The sequence below is a fragment of the Zingiber officinale genome, chromosome 10B (assembly GCF_018446385.1).
Source record: "Zingiber officinale cultivar Zhangliang chromosome 10B, Zo_v1.1, whole genome shotgun sequence".
NCBI classification, from domain to species: domain Eukaryota; kingdom Viridiplantae; phylum Streptophyta; class Magnoliopsida; order Zingiberales; family Zingiberaceae; genus Zingiber; species Zingiber officinale.
Window position 1 is genome coordinate 20,246,788 of NC_056005.1, and position 25,324 is coordinate 20,272,111.

The 25,324-nt window shown below is 44.1% G+C and overlaps 2 protein-coding genes across 5 annotated transcripts in view; one reads left to right on the forward strand and one right to left on the reverse strand.

Annotated features, from left to right (window-relative positions):
- Positions 1-9,176: 9,176 nt before the first annotated feature.
- On the reverse strand, positions 9,177-11,234 carry LOC122029652 (WRKY transcription factor 6-like). Of its 4 annotated transcripts, none has more exons than XM_042588735.1 (6): positions 10,797-11,234; positions 10,612-10,719; positions 10,377-10,526; positions 10,140-10,304; positions 9,915-10,028; positions 9,177-9,815 (listed from the first exon to the last, which is right to left on the reverse strand). In XM_042588735.1, exons 1-6 carry the CDS (start codon positions 10,941-10,943, stop codon positions 9,318-9,320), a joined length of 1,182 nt encoding a protein of 393 aa, XP_042444669.1. In that variant the 5' UTR covers positions 10,944-11,234; the 3' UTR covers positions 9,177-9,317. The 4 variants fall into 4 exon arrangements, with proteins under 4 accessions (XP_042444669.1, XP_042444671.1, XP_042444670.1 ...); XM_042588737.1 differs by having other exon boundaries at positions 9,915-9,992; positions 10,377-10,529; XM_042588736.1 differs by having other exon boundaries at positions 9,915-10,001; positions 10,377-10,529.
- A 4,916-nt stretch (positions 11,235-16,150) lies between these two features.
- LOC122029346 (tRNA-specific adenosine deaminase TAD3-like) overlaps positions 16,151-25,324 on the forward strand; it is a 78,132-nt gene continuing 68,958 nt past the window's right edge. Inside the window, exon 1 of the mRNA XM_042588295.1 lies at positions 16,151-16,176. The gene's annotated coding sequence lies outside the window, so the exon portion shown is untranslated. The remainder of the gene's footprint in view (positions 16,177-25,324) is intronic.

Consider the following 25,324-nt stretch of genomic DNA (forward strand, 5'->3'; position numbering starts at 1 on the left):
TAGTCCCGAGAACGAGCTACCGAGCCCTCTCCGACCTGTCCAGTCCAGAGAACGAGCTACCGAGCCCTCTTTGACCTAGTCCGGAGAACGAGCTACCGAGCCCTCTCCGACTTCGTCCGGTCCAGAGAACGAGCTACCGAGCCCTCTCCGACCTAGTCCGGAGAACGAGCTACCGAGCCCTCTCCGACTTCGTCAGGTCCAGAGAACGAGCTACCGAGCCCTCTCTGACCTAGTTCGGAGAACGAGCTCTCTCCGAGCCCTCTCTGACATCGCGTGCCAAGTTTCCAACTTGGACTTTTCCCTTCCACTTGATCAACCTTGATCATTAATCAAACCGAGTTTAATTAACATCTGATACAAACTTAAATCCGTGTCAACATTAAAACAACAGCCAGGTCAGACTGTATCAACAAACACGAACCCCCCAAACAGCCCCATTCTTTTCCGTTCGCGGCGACGACGGGAGGAGGAGAAGGAGAGGAACGATGGCCAGTGTTGGCAAGGAGAGGAGCGCGAGAGGGAGATGTTGTGGCCGGCGTCGCGAGGAGAAGGAGGAAGAGGAGAGGCGATCGTCACCGGTGTCGTTCGAGGGTGGCGGCGAGAGAGGGAGAGGAAGAGTTAGAGGCTGGCGTCAGCACTGGCAAGGAATCGGAGAGGGAGGAGGAAAGCTGCCTTTTTTGGTTCCTCTGTTGGCGGCGGAAGCTCTACACGAACCAAGCCCCCCCCCTCCTCCTCTAAATCCCTAAATAGTGATTTGACGAAATTGCCCTTCTTCCTCACACTATTTCCTCCTATACCCCTCAAGCCATATAGGTATCACAAGCCTCCCCCTCAAGTGTAGTCGAAGGAGGCGCAAGTCCGACTGGCTAGACCAAGCCTGACATAAAACAGAATCACTACAGAATCGGATCACTGGGCTCGTCTTATAACATCGAACGAGTAGCTGTTGCAATGCTGGACAGGAAATCGAGCGATATCGAGCGGGCGATCGGGTGATGTTAAGCAGAGTGATCGGGCGATTACTGAGCGAAAAGTAAAAAATGAGTGCCGACCTGGCGACGAATGTGGGACAAAGTGATAAGTGAAACATGAGCAGCAGGTGCATGGCAGATCGTCAAAAAGAATAGGTGTCGACCGTGCGGCAAAAGCAATACCGAACGAATGTCGAGCGATATGTAGAAGACGGTCGAGAGCTGTTGAGTAAAACGATCAAGTACCAATCAATACCAGGCGACCGAAAAGTATCGACCAAGTGATCGAGAATGCCGAGCGAGTCGAAAGACGATGGGCGAGCGATGTCGAGTGCACGATGGAACAACAATAAATCACGACTGAGCGACCGAAAAAATGTAGACCGGGCAATAGAGAGAAGGATGGACAAGTGAAGCTGTGAGCGCGACTGAGAAAAATATCGACCGAGCGACAGTAAATCACGACCAGGACGAGTAAATCCGTAAGTGCGACCGAAAAAATGTCGTCTGAGTAAATCGCGACCAGTACGAGTAAAGCCATAAGCGCGACCGAGAGAGTGCCGATCGAGCGACAATAAATCAAGACCAGGACGAGTAAATCTGTAAGCGCGACGGGAAGGCGCCGACCGAGCGACAGTCAATCGCGACCAGGACGAGTAAATCCATAGGCGCGACCGAAAAAATGTCGTCTGAGTAAATTACGACCAGTATGAGTAAAGCCATAAGCGCGACCGAGGAAGTGTCGACCGAGCGACAATAAATCGTGACCAGGATGAGTAAATCTGTATGCGCGACCGAGAGGGCGCCGACCGAGCGACAGTCAATCGCGACCAGGACGAATAAATCTGTAAGCGCGACCGGGAGGGCGCCGACCGAGCGACAGTCAATCGCGACCAGGACGAGTAAATCCGGAAGCGCGACCGAAAAAATTTTGTCTGAGTAAATTGCGACCAGTATGAGTAAAGCCATAAGTGCGACCGAGAAAGTGCCGACCGAGCGACAATAAATCGCAACTAGGGCGAGTAAATCCGTAAGCGTGCCCGGGAGAGCGCCGACCGAGTGACAGTGAATCGCGACCAGGACGAGTAAATCCTTAAGCGCAACCGAAAAAATACCGATCCAGCGACAGTAAAATCGCAACCGGGTAATAGAGAGACGAATCGATGAGTAAAGTCGTGAGCGCGACCGAGAAAATACCGACCCAGTGACAGTAAAATCGCAACCGGGTAATAGAGAGACAGATCGATGAGTAAAGCCATGAGCGCGACCGAGAAAATATCGACCCAGCGACAGTAAAATCGCAACCGGGCAATCGAACAATGCTGATCTGGCAATCAAAAAATACTGAGCAGGTTGAAAGACGATGGACGAGCAGAACCATGAGCGCAACCAAGGAAATACTGACCTAGCGTCAATAAATCACGATCGAACAATATAGAGAGTGATGAACGAGTGAAGCCATGAGCGCGACCGAGAAAAATATTGATCGAGCTTCAATAAATCATGATCGGGCAATACAGAGAGTGTTGAACGAGCGAAGTCATGAGCGCGACCGAGAAAAATACTGACCGAGCGTTAGTAAAATCACAACCGGGCTATCGAACAATGTCGATCTGGCAATCAAAAAATATTGAGCGGGTTGAAAGACGATGGAGGAGCGGTGACAAGCACGCGATGGAGAAAAAATGTCAAGTGATAGATCGATCGGCATAAAATGAGTAGCCGAGTGGTACCAGTGAATGGTCGAGCAAATGACCAAACAACATCGATGAGCGAAAACATGAACTGAGAGTGCCGGGCAGGGCGGCAAGTGAACAGTAAGTGCTAATCGAGCAACAATAGTGAGCGAAAACGTGAACTGAGAGTGTCAGGCAAGGCAGCAAGCGAATCAAGTGTGATGAGTGCCGGTCAGAGCGGCCAGTGAGCGGTGAGTGCCGACCGAGCAACACTGGTGAGCGAAAACGCGAACTGAGAGTGTCGGGCCGGGCGACAAGTGAATCAAGTGTGATGCGTGCCGGGCAGAGCGGCGAGTGAGCGGTGAGTGTCGACTGAGCAACAGCGGTGAGCAAAACGCACATGATGAGTGTCGGGCAGAGCGATGAGTGAAGCGAGTATGATGAGTGTCGGGCAGAGCGGCGAGTGAAGCCAGTATGATGAGTGCCAGGCAGAGCGGCGAGTGAAGCAAGTATGATGAGTGCCCGTCAGATCGGCCAGTGAACGGTGAGTGCCAACCGAGAGGTCATTGTTCGTGAGAGTAGAGCTCACTTATAACTCGCACTAGGGCGAGAGTCTAGGACCCTACCTGCTGGTCGTTGGGCGTGAGAGCGTGCTCACTTATAACTCACACTGGAGCAAGAGTTTGGGACACCGACCTGCCGGTCGTTGGGCGTGAGAGCATGCTCACTTATAACTCACGCTAGGGCGAGAGTTTGGGACACCGACCTGTTGGGCGTGAGAGCATGCTCACTTATAACTCTCACTAAGGTGAGAGTTTGGGACATCGACTTGCCGGTCGTTGGGTGTGAGAGCATGCTCACTTATAACTCGCACTGGGGCGAGAGTGTGGGACCCGACTTGCCGGTCGTTGGGCGTGAGAGCATGCTCACTTATAACTCGCACTGGGGTGAGAGTCTGGGACACCGACCTGCCGATCGTTGGGCATGAGAGCACCCTCACTTATAACTCGTACTGAGGCGAGAGTCTGGAAGCGTGAGAGCATGCTCACTTATAACTCGCACTGAGGCGAGAGTCTAGAAACGTGAGAGCATACTCACTTATAACTCGTACTGGGGCGAGAATCTGGGACCCGACCTGTCGGCCGTTGGGCGTAAGAGCATGCTCACTTATAATTCGCGTTGGGGCGAGAGTCTGGAATCCCGACCGGGAGGTGTTCTAGAGGCCTGACCAAGAAATGCTCTGGAGGCCTGACCAGGAAATGTTCTGGAGATCTGACAAGGAATTGATCTGGAGGTCTGACCAAGAATTGATCTGGAGGTCTGACCCAGACTTGATCTGGAGGTCTGACCCAGACTTGATCTGGAGGTCTGACCCAGACTTGCTCTGAAGGTCTGACCAAGACTTGATCTGGAGACCTAACCGGGAATTAGTCTGGAAGCTCGACCGAGAGTTGGTCTGGAAGCTCGACCGAGAGATCGTTAGCAATACTCCGATCCGAGACCGGTGGTGATACTCTGGTCCAAGACCAGTGGTGATAACTCGACCCCGACCGAGGGAGGATAAGTCTTGAAATCCATAGGAGCGGATCCCATAGCAATATGAGAGGACAGAGCCTTTATCATACCTGATGGTGAAGTGATGTCAACCGGCTAGCTCGAATCCCAAATACTCGTACAGCTAGTAAGAGAAATAGTGTTGATCCCTTGACTCCCAAATGTCCGCGGAGTCAGGGAGAAGAATAATCTGAGCCTCGACCGTCCAAGAGAGTGAAACCCATATCCATATAAGGGAGCAGAGTCCGTAGCAATAGAAGCAGAGCACCACGGGTGAAGGGAGCAGAGCCTGTAGACATAAAAAGCACACAAAACAAGTGGAGAATACAGAGCATATAGTAATAATAGAGTGAAGTGTCTATAGCAGTAAAAGAATGCAGAACCCCATGGTGAAGGGTGCAGAGCCTGTAGTAGTAAGAGGATGCAGACCCTCATGGTGAAGGGTGCAGAGCCTGTAGCAGTAAGAGGATGCAGACCCTCATGGTGAAGGGTGCAGAGCCTGTAGTACACCTGATCGGGGAGCTGGGTCCCTGGTCCCTGATTGAAGAGTAAGGCCCCTAGCTTGTAATCAAAGAGCGAGGCCCCTAGATCCTGATTGGGAAGTCGTACTGCGAGTCAATGATCGGGGAGCTGTGTCTCTAGTGTAAGAGCGGGGAACTGTGTCCCTAGTGTATGAGCGGGGAGCTGGGCCCCTAGTGTCCTATCAAAAATTGAAGGTCCTAGTCTTTGATCAAGTACTAGGATCTTACTCTATTATCAGGGAGCTATAGCAGCTCCTATAACCATAAAAAGGGAGCAGAGCTGGTAACATACCTGATAGGGGAGCCGTGCCAACCGGCTAAGGGTTTGTCTCGGTCCCTTGACTCCCGAATACCCATGGAGTCAGGTAAAAATATAATGGAAAAATTAACCTGTCGGCCAACTGAAGCTCCACTCGATCCCTCGACTCTCAAATACCAGTGGAGTGAGGGTAAAAGGTAATATGTTCGTTGGGACCCTCCGAAATTGTGATAATTGCATAGAATCTCCCGTTGTCATCCATCTTCACGTTCCAGAACAGATGAAGAAGATTCCCACAAACAGCGCCAAATTTGATCCCGTCTGGAAGCTGAGTCAGACGGACCACCGGGTGAGGTGGATGGAATGTTGACCGAGTCGTGACGTCCCGGAGGAGGGGTGTGCTGAGATGGCTTCTGTGTTGACCAAGTTTTCAAAAGTCCTTTGGTTAACGCTACCTGCAGCCAGCGACCGGGTCCCCCCCAGTCCCTGGTACCCCGAGGCTCGAGGTGGATCCAACGAATATATGAGTAACAGACTAATAATGAAATAATAAAATAAACAATGGGCGAATACGGAAAACATACCCTGGCCCAGGGGGGCGCCCTTAGATGGGGCGCTGCTCGAGTTGTCATGACCTGAAAGAGCAGGCGAACGGGAGTCGGATATGGAGCTGGGTCTGGCGGCATGGAGCTGAATGCGACCTGGATCCGGAAGATAATACGCGGACTGGGAATCGAGATCGGCACGCAGGCCGGGACACGAGATCGGCACACAAACCAGGAAGCGAGATCGGTACGCAGACCAGAACACGAGATCGGCACGCGGGCCAGAAAGTAAGATGGGCACGCAGGCCAAAATAATACACTATCAGCGCACAAGTCGGGACACGACACACAAATCAGATCAATGTAAAGGTCAGGACATAACACACACAAATTGGCATGAAGGCCAAGGCACAACAAAAAGGGAACGCCACCAGCTCAACCACCATAGGGCCTACGTCCATGGTAGCTGAACCAGTGCTTGGGAACAGCGGCAGGAGAGGAGGTTCCGGGGAAGCCGGTAGCCTGGGTGTGGGTTTCGGCTGTCCATGTAATGGGAGGAGGTGCCTCCTTGGCTGGTTTCGGCGAGAGGAGAAGGAGGAGAGGAGCAGTTTTAAGGTTGTTTGGTCGTCACCGGAAATAGCTATGGGCGCTGACAATAAATACTATGGCTGGGTCTGCAAGGTGGCTCGAGACAACAACCGATGGGGGTCAGTGCGATGGAGGTGACGATAGATACGCTGTTGAGCCTGTGCGAGGGAGGAGGAGATGAAGAAGAGGTGGGGGAGCTGGTGTGCGGGAGGGGGAGATATGCGGCTTGACTAGTCCTGTGGAGGCGACGGCGAAACAAAACACGAACCCCCCAAACAACCCCCTTCTTTTCCGTTCGAGGCGGTGACGGGAGGAGGAGAGGGAGGGGAACGATGGTCGGCGTTGGCAAGGAGAGGAGCGCGAGAGGGAGATGCTGTGGCCGGCGTCGCGAGGAGAAGGAGGAAGAGGAGAGGCGATCGTCACCGGTGTCATTCGAGGGTGGCGGTGAGAGAGGGAGAGGAAGAGTTGGAGGTCGGCGTCAGCGCTGGCAAGGAATCGGAGAGGGAGGAGGAAAGCTGCCTTTTCTGGTTCCTCTATTGGCGGCGGAAGCTCTACACGAGCCAAGCCCCCCCCTCCTCTAAATCCCTAAATAGTGATTTGACAAAATTACCCTTCCTCCTCACACTATTTCCTCCTATACCCCTCAAGCCATATACGTATCACATGCTTTAGTGACTAACTATAATGTGTCTAGGGTGTTTGTGAATGAAGCTCAGTCAACATTCTTTATTAGCTAGTTCTAGAGCATATGGAAATCAAAGAAGATGATCTATAAATTATTGTCACCTCATTATGTGAGTTTTATGGACATGAAGTATGACTGCTTAGTTTAAGCTCTGATCGTTTCGTTGATGATTTCATGCATTAAGGCTATTGTCTGGAAGATGGCTGCTCCGTATCCTTGAATATAAGTCCTAAGTTCGAGTGGCAAGTCAAGTCAGAAAAGCCCTCCCTCTGATCTTACCTGGTGGTTGTCCTCCTTTCTCTCGATCTTGTGGATGTCGATCACCCCAAGATTCCAGTCGCCCTCTCGATCCCGAGAGCAACGACTTGCAATTTGTGAAAGAATCTCTCTCTATATATTTATTCACTTCATCAATATATATCCAACAATTTAAACAAATGAACTTGACATGAGATTTTTAATATGGGACTAAAGTCTTATTTACATTGAAATCTCTTTCTTCCTTTCCACCTCTTTTCCATTCACATTTCTAACGCTATGTGCATCAATAGATTTAAATTCAACTCAAATGGTGAAACAGATTAAATGTACCCAATCATCCAAGATGTTTTAGATTAGTGTCATTTGATTGGATTATCCAAGAGATTCAATAGCCAATGATAAACCTAAAAGAGTGTAACCAAAGGGCATAGCCAAAACACAGGATGTGAATTAGTTATTATAAGGGCTATATGAATGAGCTAGAATATTATAAAATCATACCAAACTCAACAATTTTACAAACTCCACAAACCTTAACTATTCGTCCAATCGATTGTCGACTATTACTCGACAATAGAACTCTCTAAAGAGTAGACAAGTTGAAATTAATTATCGATAAGGTTAATGAGTTATCAATTTTTTACCAAATGATAATTAAAATAATCAATAATTTTTAAATTTCCTCTTGCACAATGAAAATGATCTGTATCCTAATCAATAGGCCCATGCTCATGTGAAGGGTTTTCCACGCCAAGCGGAAAGACACATTAAAAGGAAAAAAAGAACTACTGATCTTTTTTTTTTTTTTATTATCAATGTAAGTATTTATTTAGCCATTCAAGCTCATCCCTTCTGAACCCAAAGTCGACCCCACTTATTGATTTGTTGTCGAGCCCTCCTCAAGATCTTACGCCGCACACCCAGATTTATTGTGGGCAGCCCGAATATATCGCAGACTCTCAATCGTGACCGTTGGACGTCCAAATAGGACCGTTGGACGTCCAAATAGGATCATGAACAGAAGTGCAATGCATTAAAACATCTCCAATAGTTAAAATTTTGAATGAATTTTTTTTTAAGATTTTAATATATCATATTAATATTATAAAAATTCATTAAAATATTTCTAATAATTAAAGCTTTAAGTAAATTTTTTTATAATTCTCTCCACATGTAATTACATGGCTCATGCACATTAATTCTCTCTATAAATGGATTTATTATTAATTATTTTTAAAATGTATCATTATAAAACATTATGACAATCATTAACATTAATTATTAGCTTTATGTTTAAGAGAAAAAAATAGGTTTAAAAATTTAAACCTATTCTTAAATTAAAAATCCTAAACCTTATATGTACAATTATAAAGTTCTTTTTGATAAGATTTTTTAATTTTATAAATCTCTAATAAAACTTGCATTGGAGATGGACTTAGCTTTGCTGACTCTTTGCTTTTTGTTGGTAGGCTGGAACAGAAGTGTCAACTTTGCTTTTCTGTGCAATTTATAGGATTTGTAAATCGCTTCTCTCTTCCAACAGAGTAGTTGTTGAATAGACTGCTTTCTCTATTTCCTTTATATCCATTACTTGCAACTTTCCATGCTTCGCAGTTTTCTGTTTGATAGCAGTGAGCTTGTGTGGAACAGAGGTTTATCCCGTAGGGGTGGCTGGAACTGATCCGTAAGCACCACTGAATTTTGTTTTACAGGGAGTCATCATGTGTAAACATATTTTGTAGGTAAAACTAATTAAACATATAATTTTAGATGATGTTTTTATTAAATGCAATTTAAAAAATTCGACATATATTAGTATATATAGTTTATTTTATCATAATATAATTTTGTAGGTAAATTATTGTTATCATAATAAATTACTTTTTGGTAAGACTAATTAATAGTAATCGATCATTTGATAATGGTAATTAAATGGATGTAGCCGTCGCACGTGCCTCGCGTGCTTGCGCGTACCGTCGCAATCTCTGACCTCCGGTCGACTCTGTGACGCGTCGACTATTGGAAGCGTTCAGCATCGCGTATGAAATGAAATTTCATTAATCTACCAACCACTTTCTCATTCACATGATAAACCTTTTTAATTGCACATCGAGCGAGACACGAAATCACTTTGATTTAAGTTCACTCCATAAAATATATAAGAGATCAATAATCTACATCTATCAGATAATCTGCTTTAAAATTTCTTGTTTTTTTTCACAAAATAAATCACTAACCTTGCAGACAATTCAAATAATTAATCCACATGTTTGTCGGCGATCCCCTCGCCGTCGCCGTCGCCGCCACTGGCTCCTCTGCTCGCGGTTTGAAGATGATTCCCGCCGATGATTGACGATACGGCGGCAGCCAGCGCTGCGGTGAAACCGGGGTCGGCCGTTATCGCGGCCGTCGCCGCGTCCACCATGTCCGCCATCCCTGAAAATTTAGCCCCGTAGTAGTATTGTGCCGACGGCGGCATGGCGAAACCGCCGAACTGGAGTGCGCTCGCGCTCCGGGTGAGATCGAGCATCACGGTGGGGAACGGCGCCGACGCCGAGATGGTGGCCATGCTCAACGAATACGGAAGACCCAGTTCGGCCGGCGCCGGCGACGACGAGATCGACCCCGAGAGGAGCATGGACCCCGCCGCCGAGGTGGTCGAGGCCATCGCCATGGCGGCCGGCGGCAGAGGGTGGCTGTGCGTCCCCTCGTACGTCGTGGTCAAGATCGAATGGTCCTCCGCGCACCTCTGCACCTGCTCGTCGACCAAGAACACAATCAATCCCACCCAAATTATGACAAACTTATTCAATTCATCAAAATTAAAAATCAAAATTAATATTCCGGAAATTACTTGTTTGCGGACAGGACAACCGGCGGCCATGGTGCATCTGTAATAAGCTCGAGGGCATGGATTTCCTTTCGCTAGTTTCTGTCCATACTTTCTCCATTGACATCCATCAATGATCTAATCCGTAATATATATATATATATATATATATATATATATATATATATATATAACATCAAATTAAACTAGCATAATATATAGATTAATTCACTATTAATTGTGACTTACCATGGGGGCTTCGGAGCGAGCTCGAAGCGAGACACGGACTTTCCTCGTGATCCCCTCATCGGCGGCGACTTCATCAACGTCTAGTTTTTCTCCGAGTGATCCGCGATCGATGAGCGGCCAAATCGGGCCTCTTCCTCCGCCTAACTCATGCTTCTTAGGCTCCACCTTTTCATCAAGACAAAAATTTAGCGTTAGTTCGATCGATCGAGAATCTGAAGAGTTTTACAAAAAATTTACCGTTTGTGGGCCGTCAGATCTATTGTTCTGCTGCATCAGTGAGATGAACTGAGCATGCAAAGTGTTGTAGTGGGCGACGACTTGACTAAGCATCTGCTTCAGCCTCTCGTTCTCCTCCCTGACGTGCACCAGCTCCGCTTCCATTGCAGCCTTCTGAATCGAATCAATATAGCCAACAATAAATTACTTAATCTCTGTGCACACACACATGTATATACAAATCAAGCAAAATTACCACGCTCCTGCTTTCTTTGCGGTTCTGATCAGCCTGCGACGGCAGCCCGTCGTCGACCGTCGAGTGGCCGCTGCCGGCGTTGACCGCCGGAAGAAGGTTCAATCCGGTCTATATATACATAATAGCATGATTATTTGTCGTATGCATGAATCGGATTAATATGTAGAGTATATACGAACGATTACATCGACGATTGTGAAATGGTGCTCCGGCTTCTTGGCGCAATAACTCGGCAACAGAGCGAGCTCCATCCCGCGCCGGCGATCGTCGGAGAAGAAGTCCATCTCGTTGACGGCTAGCCGGTCGTCGGCGGTTCCGTCGCCTTTATCCATGTGAATCGCAAAATAAATAAATAAAAGAAAGTAACATTGGTCCGAATTAAGCAGAGCTAGCGTTTAATTTGAGAGAAGAAGAACACGACGGAGAAGGGAAGTCATGAGGGGAATGACGTAAGATGGTGCGTCAGCGAGCGAGCAAGACCGCGGGATGACTTGGATGAGGAGAAGAAATCGGGAGAGAGCGAAGACACCGCCTCCCATTGGACCGGCACCGGCCGAGCCGTGGCCGTGCGAATTGAAGAAACGGTCAACCAAGTTGACTTATCCCGCCATTTTCCATTCCTTCCCTTCAAAGCTACTAATCACGATATTTTCCTTTAAAAAGAAATTAAAAGTTATAGGCTTATAGCGAGGATTTACACAATAACTGCATGCGTGTGGCCGTTCCATTGGGCCACCTCAAATTTTGTTTCGTCAATAAACTAAATCTTACTTGTGATTGGATGCCTCCACAAGTTAACACATCGCCTGCTAGAATTATATTTATTATCATCTATTCAATGATAACGACAAACAAGTCAATTTCTTTGAATGCGAAATGTAATGGATGATGTACAGGATGAGACAGTGAGCCAAGGAAATGGAGAACAAATTAATTAAGTCTAATTAATGTGAATGTGTAGGTCTAGTCGCCATGTGGTCATGTTGACGTTAAGAGAGCTTCTTTATCTATCACACAAGAGGACAAAGAAGACTCATATATAAACTGGTTTATTTATTTGAAATTTAAAGATGTAGGATTGCAAGGGCTAAAGACAACACAAAGTAAAATTAATGCCAAATAGTAGAGGATTTGGCACTTTAATCGAGTTTCAAATCAATAATAGTGAATCATAAAAATGGTGGCTCGTACGCATTGTGAGATAGTTTAAGAAATTTTAATCCGGGAAGCAATGCACCAATCCCTTTTTCTCATCTACAAACAAGGTTGGTTTTCATTTTATTAAAATTAATGATTAGTCCAATCTACATTAATTTTGGAATGATCAATTGATATTTATCGATAACTTATCATTTTAATTCATATACTATGGATATAAGTTGGAGTTTTAAAAATTAATTTTAGTCACGTTTAACAAGTCATATAAGATCATCTCATCAGTCATATAATTAACTTTCATATCAAATCATCAAATGGGAGGGTTAGATGTCTTCGAGACATATTTTTCAACAAAGAAAGTGTTACAATAAGTCATCAATGGACATGACATGACTATCATGTGTCGTGCCTAACAGCATTATTGTCCTTATAATTTACATTAAAAAAATAAACACTCTAAGATTATAAAATTTATAAATTATAATACTTTAATAAAAAAAATTAAAAATAAATTTATAATTAAAGTTATAAAATAATCATGAGCTTTGTTTATAAATGCAGTGATTGACACTTCTAACTCACCATATATAGTTCAATGCCAATGGAGTCAGTAGTTTGCTCTATTGTATGCAAGCTGCAGGTAGATTTGGCAAGAGGATCAAATTATAGAGAATAACACTCACATAAACAATGATAAAGCCTTATTAAGATGGTAAATGGAAGGACTGAGTTTGCCGTAATAGTAAAGTTACAATCGTGTGATCAAAAATATGAATGAAAATAAGATTACATATAATAGACTTAATATAATTCGTTTTTTTTAAGTAAGATCTCGTGTGAATGTGAAGTACTAGTAGAAGACGAAATCAATTTCACACATCAGCGTCAAACATTTAAACTCTATCCCACTTGCTGCAATTATTTTCTTGTCTTTCACCCCAAAAAGACAGAAATGAAGCTGTCAAAATTTCCACTTGACAAGTTTATGATTGACTTTCACTCTTCATTCAGAAGTTTAAATGATTTTTTTTTTATTTAAGAAATTCCAATATCCCGGGTGGTACTAGGATTAAATTGATTTGTGACGGAATGATAAAATGTTCCTACCAATTTGTAAAGTTGCTCATCAATAATCGGGCTGAGAGCTCGGCCCGCAGGTCTGTTGGGGCACGGTCGTGTCATAACTCCGTAGCCGCAATGGAGCCCAATTTTAATATTGAATTCAGAACTTTATCGCGATTTAGAACATTTTCAATGTAAACTTTGTGAAAGGTTTGTAAAATTAAAAAATCTTACAAATTTTTTTTTTATGATTATATAGGTCATGAGGTTTAAGATTTTTAATTCAAAAGCATGTTTGATTTTTTAAACCTATTTTTTTCTCTTGAAAGTGAAATAGGTAATTAATGTGCATGATTGATCATTTCTAAATAATTAAAAATAAATTATTTGATGCAACATTTAATTATAATGCTTTATTTCATAAATAGTTAATAATAATCAAAGTGATATTTTTTCCTTTTGAAAATAAATATATTTGAGATAAGTTAAAAAATATATAAAAATGATTATAATTAAATTAAAATAATAAATTAATTTATTTATTAATTTAAAATTATATATTTGATTAAATTAAAATCATAAATTTATTAATTAAAAATTATAAATAAATTAAATCAAAATCATAAAATAATTAAAATATTAAATGAAAATTATATAGATATATTAAATGAAAAATTAATAAATAAAAATATATGATTTATAATGTAGGATAAAAAAAATTGTATGAAGATTTTTAGATAATAGTAGATATTTATACTTGTGATGTGGCATGATATGACATATTGAAAATTATAAAAAAACTCATTCAGGGTTTAATCAATGGAGATGCTTTAAGAACTTTTTATACTTATGATGCGATATTGATGTGGCATATTGGAAACTAAAAAAACTTATTGAATGGTTTAATCATTGGAGATGCCTTTAGTTGTTCTTTGTCCGTTGTGCATTTTCATCGTGGCAAAAGATAGATACGCTCCTCTCACCAACGACTAATAAAAAAGATAAATCATGAATTACTATTTACTTTATCAAGATTCGAACTGTCATTAGAATTACTATTTACTTTATCGAGATTCGAACTGTCATTAGACTGTCGAGAGGGAGGCACCCGTTGTGTATTTTCGCTATGGCAAAAGATAGATACGCTCCTCCCATCAACGGCTAATAAAAGAGACTAATAAAAGACGTAAATCAGGAATTACTATTTATTTTATCGAGATTCAAACTGCCACTAGACCGTCGAGAGGGAGGCACCCGTTGTGCATTTTCACGACCCAATGCAGTGTTGGTTTCTCTCTCGCCGAAACCCTCGCCGTCGTTCTCGAGATCCCAAACCTTTCTTGACGCTCGTTCTCATGGTCAATTCTCACAAAATATCTACCAAGGCGTTTTGCGAGCTCCAGAACCATAGTCGCTCAAACATGTTCGAGCTCCACACAAGGGCGTAGACAGGGCTGGGCTTTCCTGGGCTCTAGCCCAGTGCAGCTCAGCAAATAATCCATTAATTTTAGTCCTCAACTTGATTATGATGGGCTGGACTTTGCTAGGCTCAGCATTTTTAGCCCAGGATAGTACAATTAGGCAAGCAGCCCAACAATTTTAAGCTTCAATCTGACTACACTGGGCTGAGTTTTACTGGGCTCGGTGTTTTTAGCCCAGGTTAATTGTTCAACCTGGCTATGCCATTGGCTCCACAGCCATCACAGATTCTCTGATCAGCCACTCAGGTCCACTAGTTTCAGAGCTCGTGTTTTTTATTGTTGTTGTTGCATGGTCTTTTGATGGAGTGCTCTTCAGTAACATTATTCTTCAGTTGAATTTTCCATTTTTATCATGAATTCTTCGATTATTTTTTAACGACGAGTTGTATGCTCACATAATCTCATAAATCCCTTTCTCAGGCTTATTTTTAGATTTTTTTTTTTTTGCTAGAAGGATATGTAAGCAATGGAGACAAGTTTCGGGATGTTGTGATGTTGGTTTTTATCCATTGACAATTTCATAGGATTGGTGTTCATGAAAAATTGAACTTTGGGATCTTGTTTTACACAAATGATTTTTGCATTGTCAAAGATTGCAATTCATATATGGAAAACTCAATAGATCCAGTAAATAAGAATATGGAACTACAATCTTTCAATATGTTAGCCAAGATTTGTTTAGATGACGTTTTTATATGAACTGCTAGCTGCAGTTTTAGAAGCCAGTTCAATTTGATACTGAAAATCAATCATTAATCGACAAGGCAGCTAAGACTATCCGTATATTCTGAATTACAGAAACTGTAAAGATTATGTATTCCAAACGTTATTTTTTATTTTAACTGGCTTTCTTCTAGTTACCATTCTACTTAACTATTCTATGCGATTCCATTAGATATTATTCGTGTGGACAAATGAAAACACCTTAAATGATAGCTGGCTTGATGCAAAACACTCTAATTGAAACACTCTTGTTGTGTTTTAATTAAGTTAGCCTCAATGCTAAAGTGCTAAGAAATAATCAAATAATTAGCCACCAATTACTTGAATGGTTACCATCTGGCATGTAATGTTGACAGAGCAAAAGGAGAGGATAAGAACATGACTTTTATCATGGAAATTTTTAATGCTTGTGTATACCTTTTCAATTTCAACACTGATCTTTTGCTTTATTCTAATCTTAGGTTTGGCAAAGTGGTGGATAGGGTTGGCAGTATACTGCATCTACTACTAATTTAGACAGTAATTATACCAAATTTTGCAGAAGGAAATTATTCATTTCAGTGAAGCATGATTTCAGTAGCATGGTGGTTGTAGTTTTTTCGTACCAATGGTTTGATCTATGCTGGATTAGGAATATTGAACCATATAGCCATCATAATTTGAGTAGACAAAACTATTATACAGAGAGTACACTAGTTTGCACCAGTGTCATTTCATTTGTTTGTTTTTTTAATCAAATTTCCTCACCGAATTCCTCACCATGTTCCTTCACTAGAAAATTTTGAATTTATAATATTGTGATTATTTTATTCTTTTTTCTAATGTATTTGTACTACAATATTGTTTTCTACATTGCCAACATATTATAATTCTTATTTTGTGTTTTCTTATTTTATGCTTCCTTTAAATTTTTACACACCTTTATCACAAGAGATTATGAGATAGGCATAAACAAGTTATAGGATGGTGGTTTAGTAATTCTCTCTCACCTCTCTCTCCAATTAGAGATAGCCTAAGTGAAGAAAATTGTCCTTATTTTCATTATTCATATTGATTTTGGTGAGTGTTGCTGGATTTTATTTTATTTATTTATTTATTTTTATTTTTGCATGTAGCCTTGCTTGGCTTGGATTGCTTTAAGGTTAGTGTTTCAACATTTTGGATTTTGGAGTGACATATGGAAAATCCTCACTCTTTATTTCTAGTAATGTTGGTCCTTTGTGTAGGATCGTTGCTCTAGAGGGAGGGGTGAATAGTGCTCATGATTTTCATGTTCGTTTAAAAATGTTCGAGTAAAACGCAACGGAATAGAGATAGAAAAAAAGAAAGAAAACAAAGCAATCGCTAACACGTTTCTTTTAGGTTCGGAGCCTGTGACGACTCCTACTCTAAGGCCCGCATATGAGAGTACTTTCGTTGGGCAATCACTATCAGTTTGAAATAATACAGGGAAATATTTATAACTCTTTGAAGAACTGAAATAAAATATACCGACGATCTACATATTTGAAGAATTAAGCTTTCGGTCGTCGGAGCAGCGTTTGGGTGTCGTGAAAGCGTTTTCTGAGCAGCGCGTAAGAGCAGAAGTCGTTCGAAATATTGTGTTTTAGGTCCTGGTCGAATGCTGCTTTTATAGGTTGTTCAGGCCGCTTGGATCTCTTTCGGGCGCCTAGACCATGACGTAAGATCGTCCAATCATGTGCTTGTGGCGAAGAGATGAAATTTGACTTTCCGGGTGCCCAAACCAGCTCTGGGCGCTCGGATCGCAAAGGCGCCTCGCCGAGGCGAAAGCTCCTTTGCTAGGTATCCCGGGCGCCCGGACCAGCTCCGGGCGCTCGGACAAACTTTTTCCAGCCTCTTCGTTTTCTACAAAATAAAGTTAGTCTAGGCAATAAATAGTATATAGAATATGAATTTGACAACCTCTGACTGATTGATTCTGACTTTGAGTTTCGCTGAAACTCTAGGTTAAACCGACGCCTACTGTTCCCTCTTTAGGGAACGCGTCCTCACCTAATCCTCTCAGGAGAGTTTACCTTTTGCTAGATCGGTCCTTCAGACCGTTTGGACTTTTGCTCAGCATCCGAGACTTCAGGTTTTCATGCTGCACGTCCGCTCCACGACCCGTCCAGACTTCTATCTGGTTCGCAACCACAATGTAAAATACCAAAAATAGGCGAATATTAATAAGGGAATTTTTCGAAATTTTTGAGAATTTTTCGGGAATTTTTCGGAGCTCATACGGACGAGTTAACGGGGATAAAAACGAGGTCCGGGAAAAGCCTGTTTAGACTATCCATTTAAGCGAGGAAATGTCTATTTTTTTTATATTTCCTTTTCCTTTTTCTTTTTTCTTTATTTCCTCTCTTCCTCGCCGAAAACCCTCGCGTCTCTCTTCCTTTCCCCGCCGAAGCCTTCTCCCGAGCCCTAACCGCACACGGCGGTTTTCTTTCTTCCCCGAGTGCACAAAGTCGTGCCGACACTTCTTCTTCATCTTCTCCTCCTTCCTCCCGAGTCGCACACCGACGCCACTGCCGTTCCTACTCAGCCCTAGCCCCGGTTCTTCTTCTCCTCTACCTAGCGCCGGACAACCCTGCCACTGTGAGCAGAGCCTTTCCCTCTATCGCACGGAGTGCGCCAATGCCCTACAGTCGGCGCTTCACTGAAGCATCCTCTCCTTTGTTGTCGCCTCTCGCCGTGGAGGACTCAGATCGTCGCCCCTTTTTATCAGCGAGTTTTGGCCAGAAGAGGGAGTATCAAGCCCTCTCTTGATCAGCCCCGGTTCTCCACTGCCGAGCCCTCTTCCCATCTGTTAATCGTCGACGCCAGCCAAGTTGCTGTTCCCCATCCTTTCCTCTCTTCCGGCAGAGCAGAGCCGTCGACTCCTTGTTCTTGAGCCGTGCCTTAGCACAGTAGCCGGATCCTTGATCACCTCCGACCAGTGGAAAGGAAGAGGTAAGATGATTAGGTTGATGCATTTATGATCACTAGCTTGGTCTCACCTTGAACAGAACTGTAGGGAAAAATTTCAAGCAGGAATTGTGTACTGTGGGGAGTTCCTGGTTTCGGCAGCAGCCCATTCAACATTCCCTTGTTCCAGCAGCAATCAACCTTAATTGGGCAGTAACTCTTTAATTCCAGCATCTTCTTGTTCTTAAATAAAGCTGTGGAACTTGAGGTAAGGTTAGGGTTTTAATCTTCGTGGTAGATGATTGTTAGTTCTGTTAGCAAAAATTGTTAACTTGGATTCATGTGTAGGTTTTAATGTAATCGAGTAGTGGAATGATTAGGGTTTTACCCTAAATTAATTTAGAAGATTTTATTTAGCTATTCGTTTAAATTTGTAGCTAAATAAAAATGTACATTATATGGTTGACACAGGACTTTGACGCGAGACGAGTATCTCGATTACCGGATTGGACCATTTTATTTGGAGGCGGGTACTTTTGATTTTATGTCTTTGATATGCATAGTAGTGAATTTAACAAATAGCAACAATTATGTTTCTTAATTGTTTCGGTTAGTCACTACCCGATACCTGTTACATGTTTGGTTGTTTGTTTGTTTTGCATCTCATGTTATTACTTACCTGATTACACATGCTTAGGGGTAGTGATATAACCATGTTTCACCATGTTCAGGACCTAGGTGTGATACCCTATCTGATATGTGAACTCTTGATATGATTTATTGATTATGGTGCACATCATGTATGTATATAGATTTGGTTCAGTATATTACCATGCTTAGTATCATGCACCATTCGCATGATTGCATGCTGTGTGATAGATTGCTCCATTATTGTCGAGCACATCGTCAGTTTCATCACTGTTCGGTGCTCCGTTGTTGACGCTCATGGGTAGCGTGATGCAGCGTGGTAGCACGTCAGTTTCCTCGTTCGGTGCTCCGTTGGTCCGCTCATGGGTAGTGTGACTGCAGCGTGGTAGCACGTCGAGACCCCTCCCCATCATCGTGTACCGGGAGATGAGAGCATTGCGCTCCCCCATTTATGATTTGGGGTAGGAGTATGTGTGTACTCCGACAGCATCCCGTCCACTCGGTCACTCATCAGGAGTAGTGATGCAGAGTGCACGGTTGTCACAACCCTACCCACTTGGTCCCACCATTGGGTGTGAGATGGCTGACTGGCGTCAGGGGTGACCATGACTGCATTGGCATCATACACATTGATGCATTTATTTCTTGTGATTGTGCTTGCTGCATTTATTTGCTGCATATTGGTTGGATGCCCATGCTTGACATGCATACAGGATTTGTATACCTCTCGGACTGTTTACCCTTGTACCAGGTCCTGGTTAGTACAATATTCTCCTGTTCATTTCAGATTTGCATTTATCTTTATTTCGTCAGGAGACTGTACGCATGATTAGTGCTAGATGTTACTTCCTTACTATGTATATCAGTTGTTACCCGCTGAGCGTTGGACTCACCCTCGCCTCCGTTATTATTTTCAGGTTGATGCTGTCAGGAGAGAGTTCCAGTTGCTAGTCCCCTGCAGACCACGAGGGCTTATTGATCTTTTGGTTTTCTTCTTTACTAGACTATGTTTTGAACTTGTTATGTTTTGGATACTTTGGATCTGGTATGGATTGTTTTACTTGTGATGACTTTTATTTGGATTTACTTTTACTACATGCCTGCCTAGATGGCAGAAGAGGTAAGTTGGTTTTATAATCGGATTTGAGCTTTACGAGTGTAGTTGAGTAGGGTTGTTTTCGAGTCATCGTATTACTGTTCTATTTGTTTACTACTTAACTGCGTGGTTGTGTCAGCCAGAGGCTGAATTTGATATTAACTGTGTGGTGATTGTTTTATTATTGTTATTATTCCAGCCGCATGTGGCTGAGGTATATGATGCTGTAGAAAAGTTTCAGATTGTTCGCCGTACAGGGGAGATGTTGCCGAAATTTCTTTGGACAGAGACTCCTCCGGGGCGTGACAATTTATTTGGTATCAGAGCCTAAGTTTTACGATCGTTGTTTTCATATTTTGGATATTTGGGATAAGCTGATACCAATTTATATGGTATCAGAGCGTCAAAGTTTGGCGATACTTGTTTGATTTTCGTGTGTAGGATTTTCGAGATTTATCTGATACCAATTTATTGGTATCAGAGCAGGGTGTGATACCTGCTTTTAGTATTCTGGATATGTTGTGCTAGCCCTAGTTTGCGAGTCAAACTGAGTAGTTATTTTGGTTGCACGGGTTTTCCATTACGTATATGTTTTGGACTTTCGTTTCGGATTTTATTATGGATTTCCGATGATTTTCCCGTATGGAATTCCGAGATCAATTTGGGGACTGGACAGCGACGGAACATCTCCAGACAGCAATTAGGTATGGAATTATTTTGGTAATTGTTGATACTTGTAGTAATATTTGTGATATAATTTAATAGATATGAGGAGATCTACACGTATTGCTGCAAGACGTGGTGCTGGACGACCACGTACGAGGACCTCAGGATCTCTGGATATGCCAGAGATGCCTACTGTTGATGAGCCTGTCAGTCAGGGACAGACTCAGGGTACTGCGGGCGCGTCGGGCTCTCAGAACCCGATGACTCCTTTAGAGGTACCTACTTCGGCTACACCGACGGTATCCACTCCTACCGTATTTAGGGTACCATCAGGGGTACTATTGGCATACCCGACACCTGCTCCAGTGCAGCCTACGGCGTACCCGGCACCACCGCCACCTGGACCCACCGTGTATCTGGCACCAACAGCACCTGTGCCCCCAGTACATACAGTGTACCCAGCAGCACCTGCATCAGGGATACCAGTTGCTCCACATTTGGTACCATTACCTACTGTACCTCCAGTCGCGGCCACCTATGTTCACCCTACAGTGCTACCGATGGCATATGCTCCAGTTTACCCAGCAACACCGAGAGTACCTCCTCCGGTTTATGCACCGGTACCACCTGTAGCACCAGCTCCAGTGGTTCCGCTAGTCCCGACAGCCGTTCCGACACACCTCACTGACATTGTTGCGGCACGAGCCAGGATTCCAGTGTTGGCAGAGTCGATGAAGAGTCGATTTACACTCTTCCGAGGAGACCGTGATCCGAGTGTGGCCCTGTCTTGGATTGAGACTATGGAGCGGACTTTCTTCTATATGGCTTGCTCTGAGTGGGAGAAAACAGAGCTGGCGACACCTGGTGGATTACTCAGCGTTCCATCATCGATGAGCAGAATATCACTTGGGTCAGATTCAGAGAGACTTTTGAGAGCCGTTTCTTTCCACGAGCTTATCAGATGGCTCGCCGGCAGGATTTTCTGAGTTTATGACAAAACAATCGATCGGTGACAGAGTATAATACAGAGTTTGACAGATTGGCCAGATTTTGTCCAGAGCTAGTTGCTGAGGACAGTTCACGTATGCAGCAGTTCATTCAGGGGCTGGATGGACATTTGCAACTAAGACTTGTCGGTCTTGGTATCACATCTTATGCGGAGATGTTGGACAGAGCCCTCATTATTGAGTCAGCTCAGCAGAGAGTTTTTTCGGATAGGAAAAGGAAGCAGCCGAGTCAGACATCTGGACAGATCCAGCAGTCACAGGCTACACCACAGCAGAGCAGGCGCAGTCGGTCAGATCAGGGTACTTCTGGGGTATCTCGTAGGCCTCAGAAATCAGGGCAGTCTTCTTCAGGACGTTTCCGGTCTCCACAGCAGAACCGGAAACAACCCGCCAGCGATATTCGGTGTTTCAGATGTGGGTCCAGAGATCACATCACCACAGCCTGTACTATGGGACAGTCAATTTGCTTTTATTGCAAACTGCCTGGGCACCAGAGTCGAGATTGCCAGCTGAAGGCTCAGCATACTACTCCCGGAGTTACTACTCAGGGAGGACAGCACAGTCAGTCAGGGTCTCGATGAAGAGGGCGGAGATTCCAGCCCTCACATCATCAGTAGGGGATAGCTTCACCTGCAGCAGCATTTGGCATGCTTGGACAGGAGTACTCCAGTGCTTCCATAGCACCCCAGAGTTATGTTCCGGAACCTTATTATCCGACACAGGGGCAGTATCAGATGCAGCCTCAGCCTCTAGGCCAGTACCAGACTCAGTCCCAGCCATCGGCACAGTATCAGTCGTCGCCTTCTCAGTCTTCTCTGGCACATTATCCAGCAGCGCCTCAATGGCAGGCTTCTGCCCAGCCGCAGCAGCCGCTGGCAGCATTACCACCTCCTCTTCCGCAAGAGACTGGACGTATTCATGCGATTACCAGGGAGGATGCACAGCGGGCCGACGGATCCGTTTTCCACGGTATGATTTCTATTTATGCCTTATCTACAGATATACTGATAGATACTAATAGCTCGTATTCTTTTATATCCCGTACCTTTATGCGGGAGATTGGTAGATTACCTACTTTTAGACTACAGCGATTGACCGTCTCCCTACTGTCCGGTGATACTTTAGACATCACCCAGGAAGTTAGAGGTTGCCCGTTAGACTTTGGCAACATGATACTTACGGTAGATCTTCTAGTATTGGAGATGGTCGAGTTTGATATCATTCTTGGCATGGACTGTTTGTCAGCATATCATGCCACAGTTGATTGTCAGATGAGGGTGGTCACCTTCCGGCCTCCGAACCAACCCTCGTGGGATTTCACTGGCATCAGAGATGACAGCATATCGATCATTTCGGCGATTCAGGCTCAGAAGCTGTTGTCACATGGCTGTCAGGGTTTTCTGTTATCTATGATTAGTACTGAGAACAACAGTAGTTCACAGCTCTCCGACGTTTCTGTAGTCCGGGAGTACCCGGATGTATTTCCAGAGGAGCTGCCAGGTCTGCCTCCCAGAAGGCAAGTGGAGTTCGCTATTGAGCTGATTCCGGGGACCGCACCGGCATCAAAAGCTCCTTATCGTATTGCACTAAAAGAGTTGAACGAGCTGAAGGTTCAACTCCAGGAGCTTTTGGATAGGGGATTTATACGCCCTAGTGTTTCACCATGGGGTTCTCCAGTTCTGTTTGTCAAGAAAAAAGACGGGACTATGAGGTTATGTATTGACTACAGACAGCTGAATGCAGTTACCGTCAGAAATAAATATCCTCTACCACGGATCGAGGATTTGTTTGATCAACTCAGAGGTACTTCAGTGTATTCTAAGATTGATCTGCGATCCGGATATCATCAGCTGAGAGTCAGAGACTCAGATATTCAGAAGACAGCTTTCCGTACTAGATACGGTCATTATGAGTTTTTGGTAATGCCATTTGGGCTTATCAATACTCCAGCGGTGTTTATGGACTTGATGAACCGCATCTTTCTGGAGTATCTGGATCAGTTTGTTATCGTTTTCATTGATGACATATTGGTCTACTCGCATTCCGAGGAGGAGCATGCACAGCATCTTCCTATAGTCTTGGAGATTCTTAGACGACATCAATTGTACGTGAAGTTCAGCAAGTGTGCATTTTGGTTATCCTCAGTCGGTTTTCTGGGATACGTGGTTTCTAGCAGAGGTATTTCAGTTGATCCTCAGAAGATCGAGGCTGTCACCGGTTGGGAGCAGCCGAAGTCAGTTCAGGAGATCCGTAGTTTTCTGGGATTAGCCGGATATTACCGACGTTTTGTCGAGGGTTTCTCGCGTATTGCTATGCCGCTGACACGCCTTACCAAGAAAGGCGTGAAGTTCACATGGTCTGAGGATTGCGAGACCAGCTTTCAGGAGCTGAAGCGGAGATTAGTGTCGGCTCCAGTTTTGGTTTTACCTTCTGGAGAGGACGGATTTGTACTCTACACCGACGCTTCTTTACAGGGTTTGGGTGCTGTTCTGATGCAGCACGGCAGAGTAGTCTCTTATGCTTCTCGTCAGCTGAAGGAGCATGAGAAGAACTACCCAGTTCATGACCTGGAGTTAGCCGCCATCATATATGCTTTGAAGATTTGGCGTCATCATCTGTACGGCATTACATTTGAGATTCTCACTGATCATAAGAGTCTCAAATACATTTTTACCCAGAAGGAACTTAATCTCCGACAGAGGAGATGGATGGAGTTCCTGAAGAATTACGATTGTACCATTAGCTATCACCCGGGGAAAGCTAATGTGGTTGTCGATGCACTCAGCAGGAAGTCCAGAGGGATTTTGGCTTGCCATCGGACTTCAGTCACGGACTTGATTCAGAGTTTCTCTGAGTTAGACCTTGAGGAGCAGGGATCTACCTGGTATTATGGTTACCATGGTTGCTCAGTCGTCGATCAGGACGAGGATCTGAGAGGCACAGGCTGGTGATCAGCATTTGCAGTTCATTAGTAGTCAGATAGCTTCCGGGCAGCAGACCGAGTTTACACAAGACGAAGAGGGTATTATATACTTCCGAGGCAGATTATGCGTACCTCAGTCTCATCCGGTCTTACAGGAGTTACTTCAGGAGGTTCATCGCTCTCGATTTGCGATCTATCCAGGCGGGACTTGCATGTATAGGGATTTGAGGTATGAAGAAAGACATCGCGGATTTTGTAGCTAGATGTCTTGTCTGTCAGCAGGTGAAGGCTGAGCATCAGAGACCTGCCGGGTTACTTCAGCGGATTTCTATTCCTGAGTGGAAGTGAGATCACATTACCATGGATTTTGTGGTGGGTTTGCCGAGAACACGACGAGGTCATGACGTGATTTTGGTAATCATTGATCGATTAACCAAATCCGTGCATTTCTTAGCTATTCGGAGGACTTATTCCTTGGATCGATTGGCAGATCTGTATTGTCGAGAGATCATCCGACTACATGGTGTTCCGTTGAGTATCATTTCGGATAGAGATCCACGGTTCACGTCTCGTTTCTGGCAGAGTCTACAGCAAGCCTTGGGCATACAATTTCGTTTCAGTACAGCTTTCCATCCACAGACAGATGGACAGTCAGAGCGGACCATTCAGACTTTAGAGGATCTGTTGAGGTCATGTGTTATGGATTTTGGAGGCAGTTGGGAGGACCATCTGCCGTTAGTAGAGTTTGCTTACAATAACAGCTTTCATTCTGCTATCCAAATGGCATCGTTTGAAGCGTTGTATGGTAGACCTTGTCGGACACCCGTCCTCTGGGATGAGGTTGGAGAGGCCCAGTTGTTGGGACCTCATAGAGTTCAGCAGGATGCAGAGTTGGTCCGTACTATCAGACAGAAGATGTTAGAGGCGCAGGACCGCTAGAAGAGTTACGCTGATCGGAGACGCAGACCACTAGAGTTCTCTGTTGGCGACCATGTATTTCTGCGAGTTTCACCCACGAAAGGAGTGAAGAGATTTGACA

Coding starts and splice junctions, on each gene's coding strand:
- LOC122029652 (XM_042588734.1), bottom strand. CDS start 10,943: ATGGATAAAGGCGACGGAACCGCCGACGACCGGCTAGCCGTCAACGAG. Junction 10,720..10,796: donor ACCATTTCACAATCGTCGAT/GTAATCGTTCGT, acceptor ATGTATATATAG/ACCGGATTGAACCTTCTTCC. Junction 10,029..10,139: donor CTCGCTCCGAAGCCCCCATG/GTAAGTCACAAT, acceptor ATTACGGATTAG/ATCATTGATGGATGTCAATG.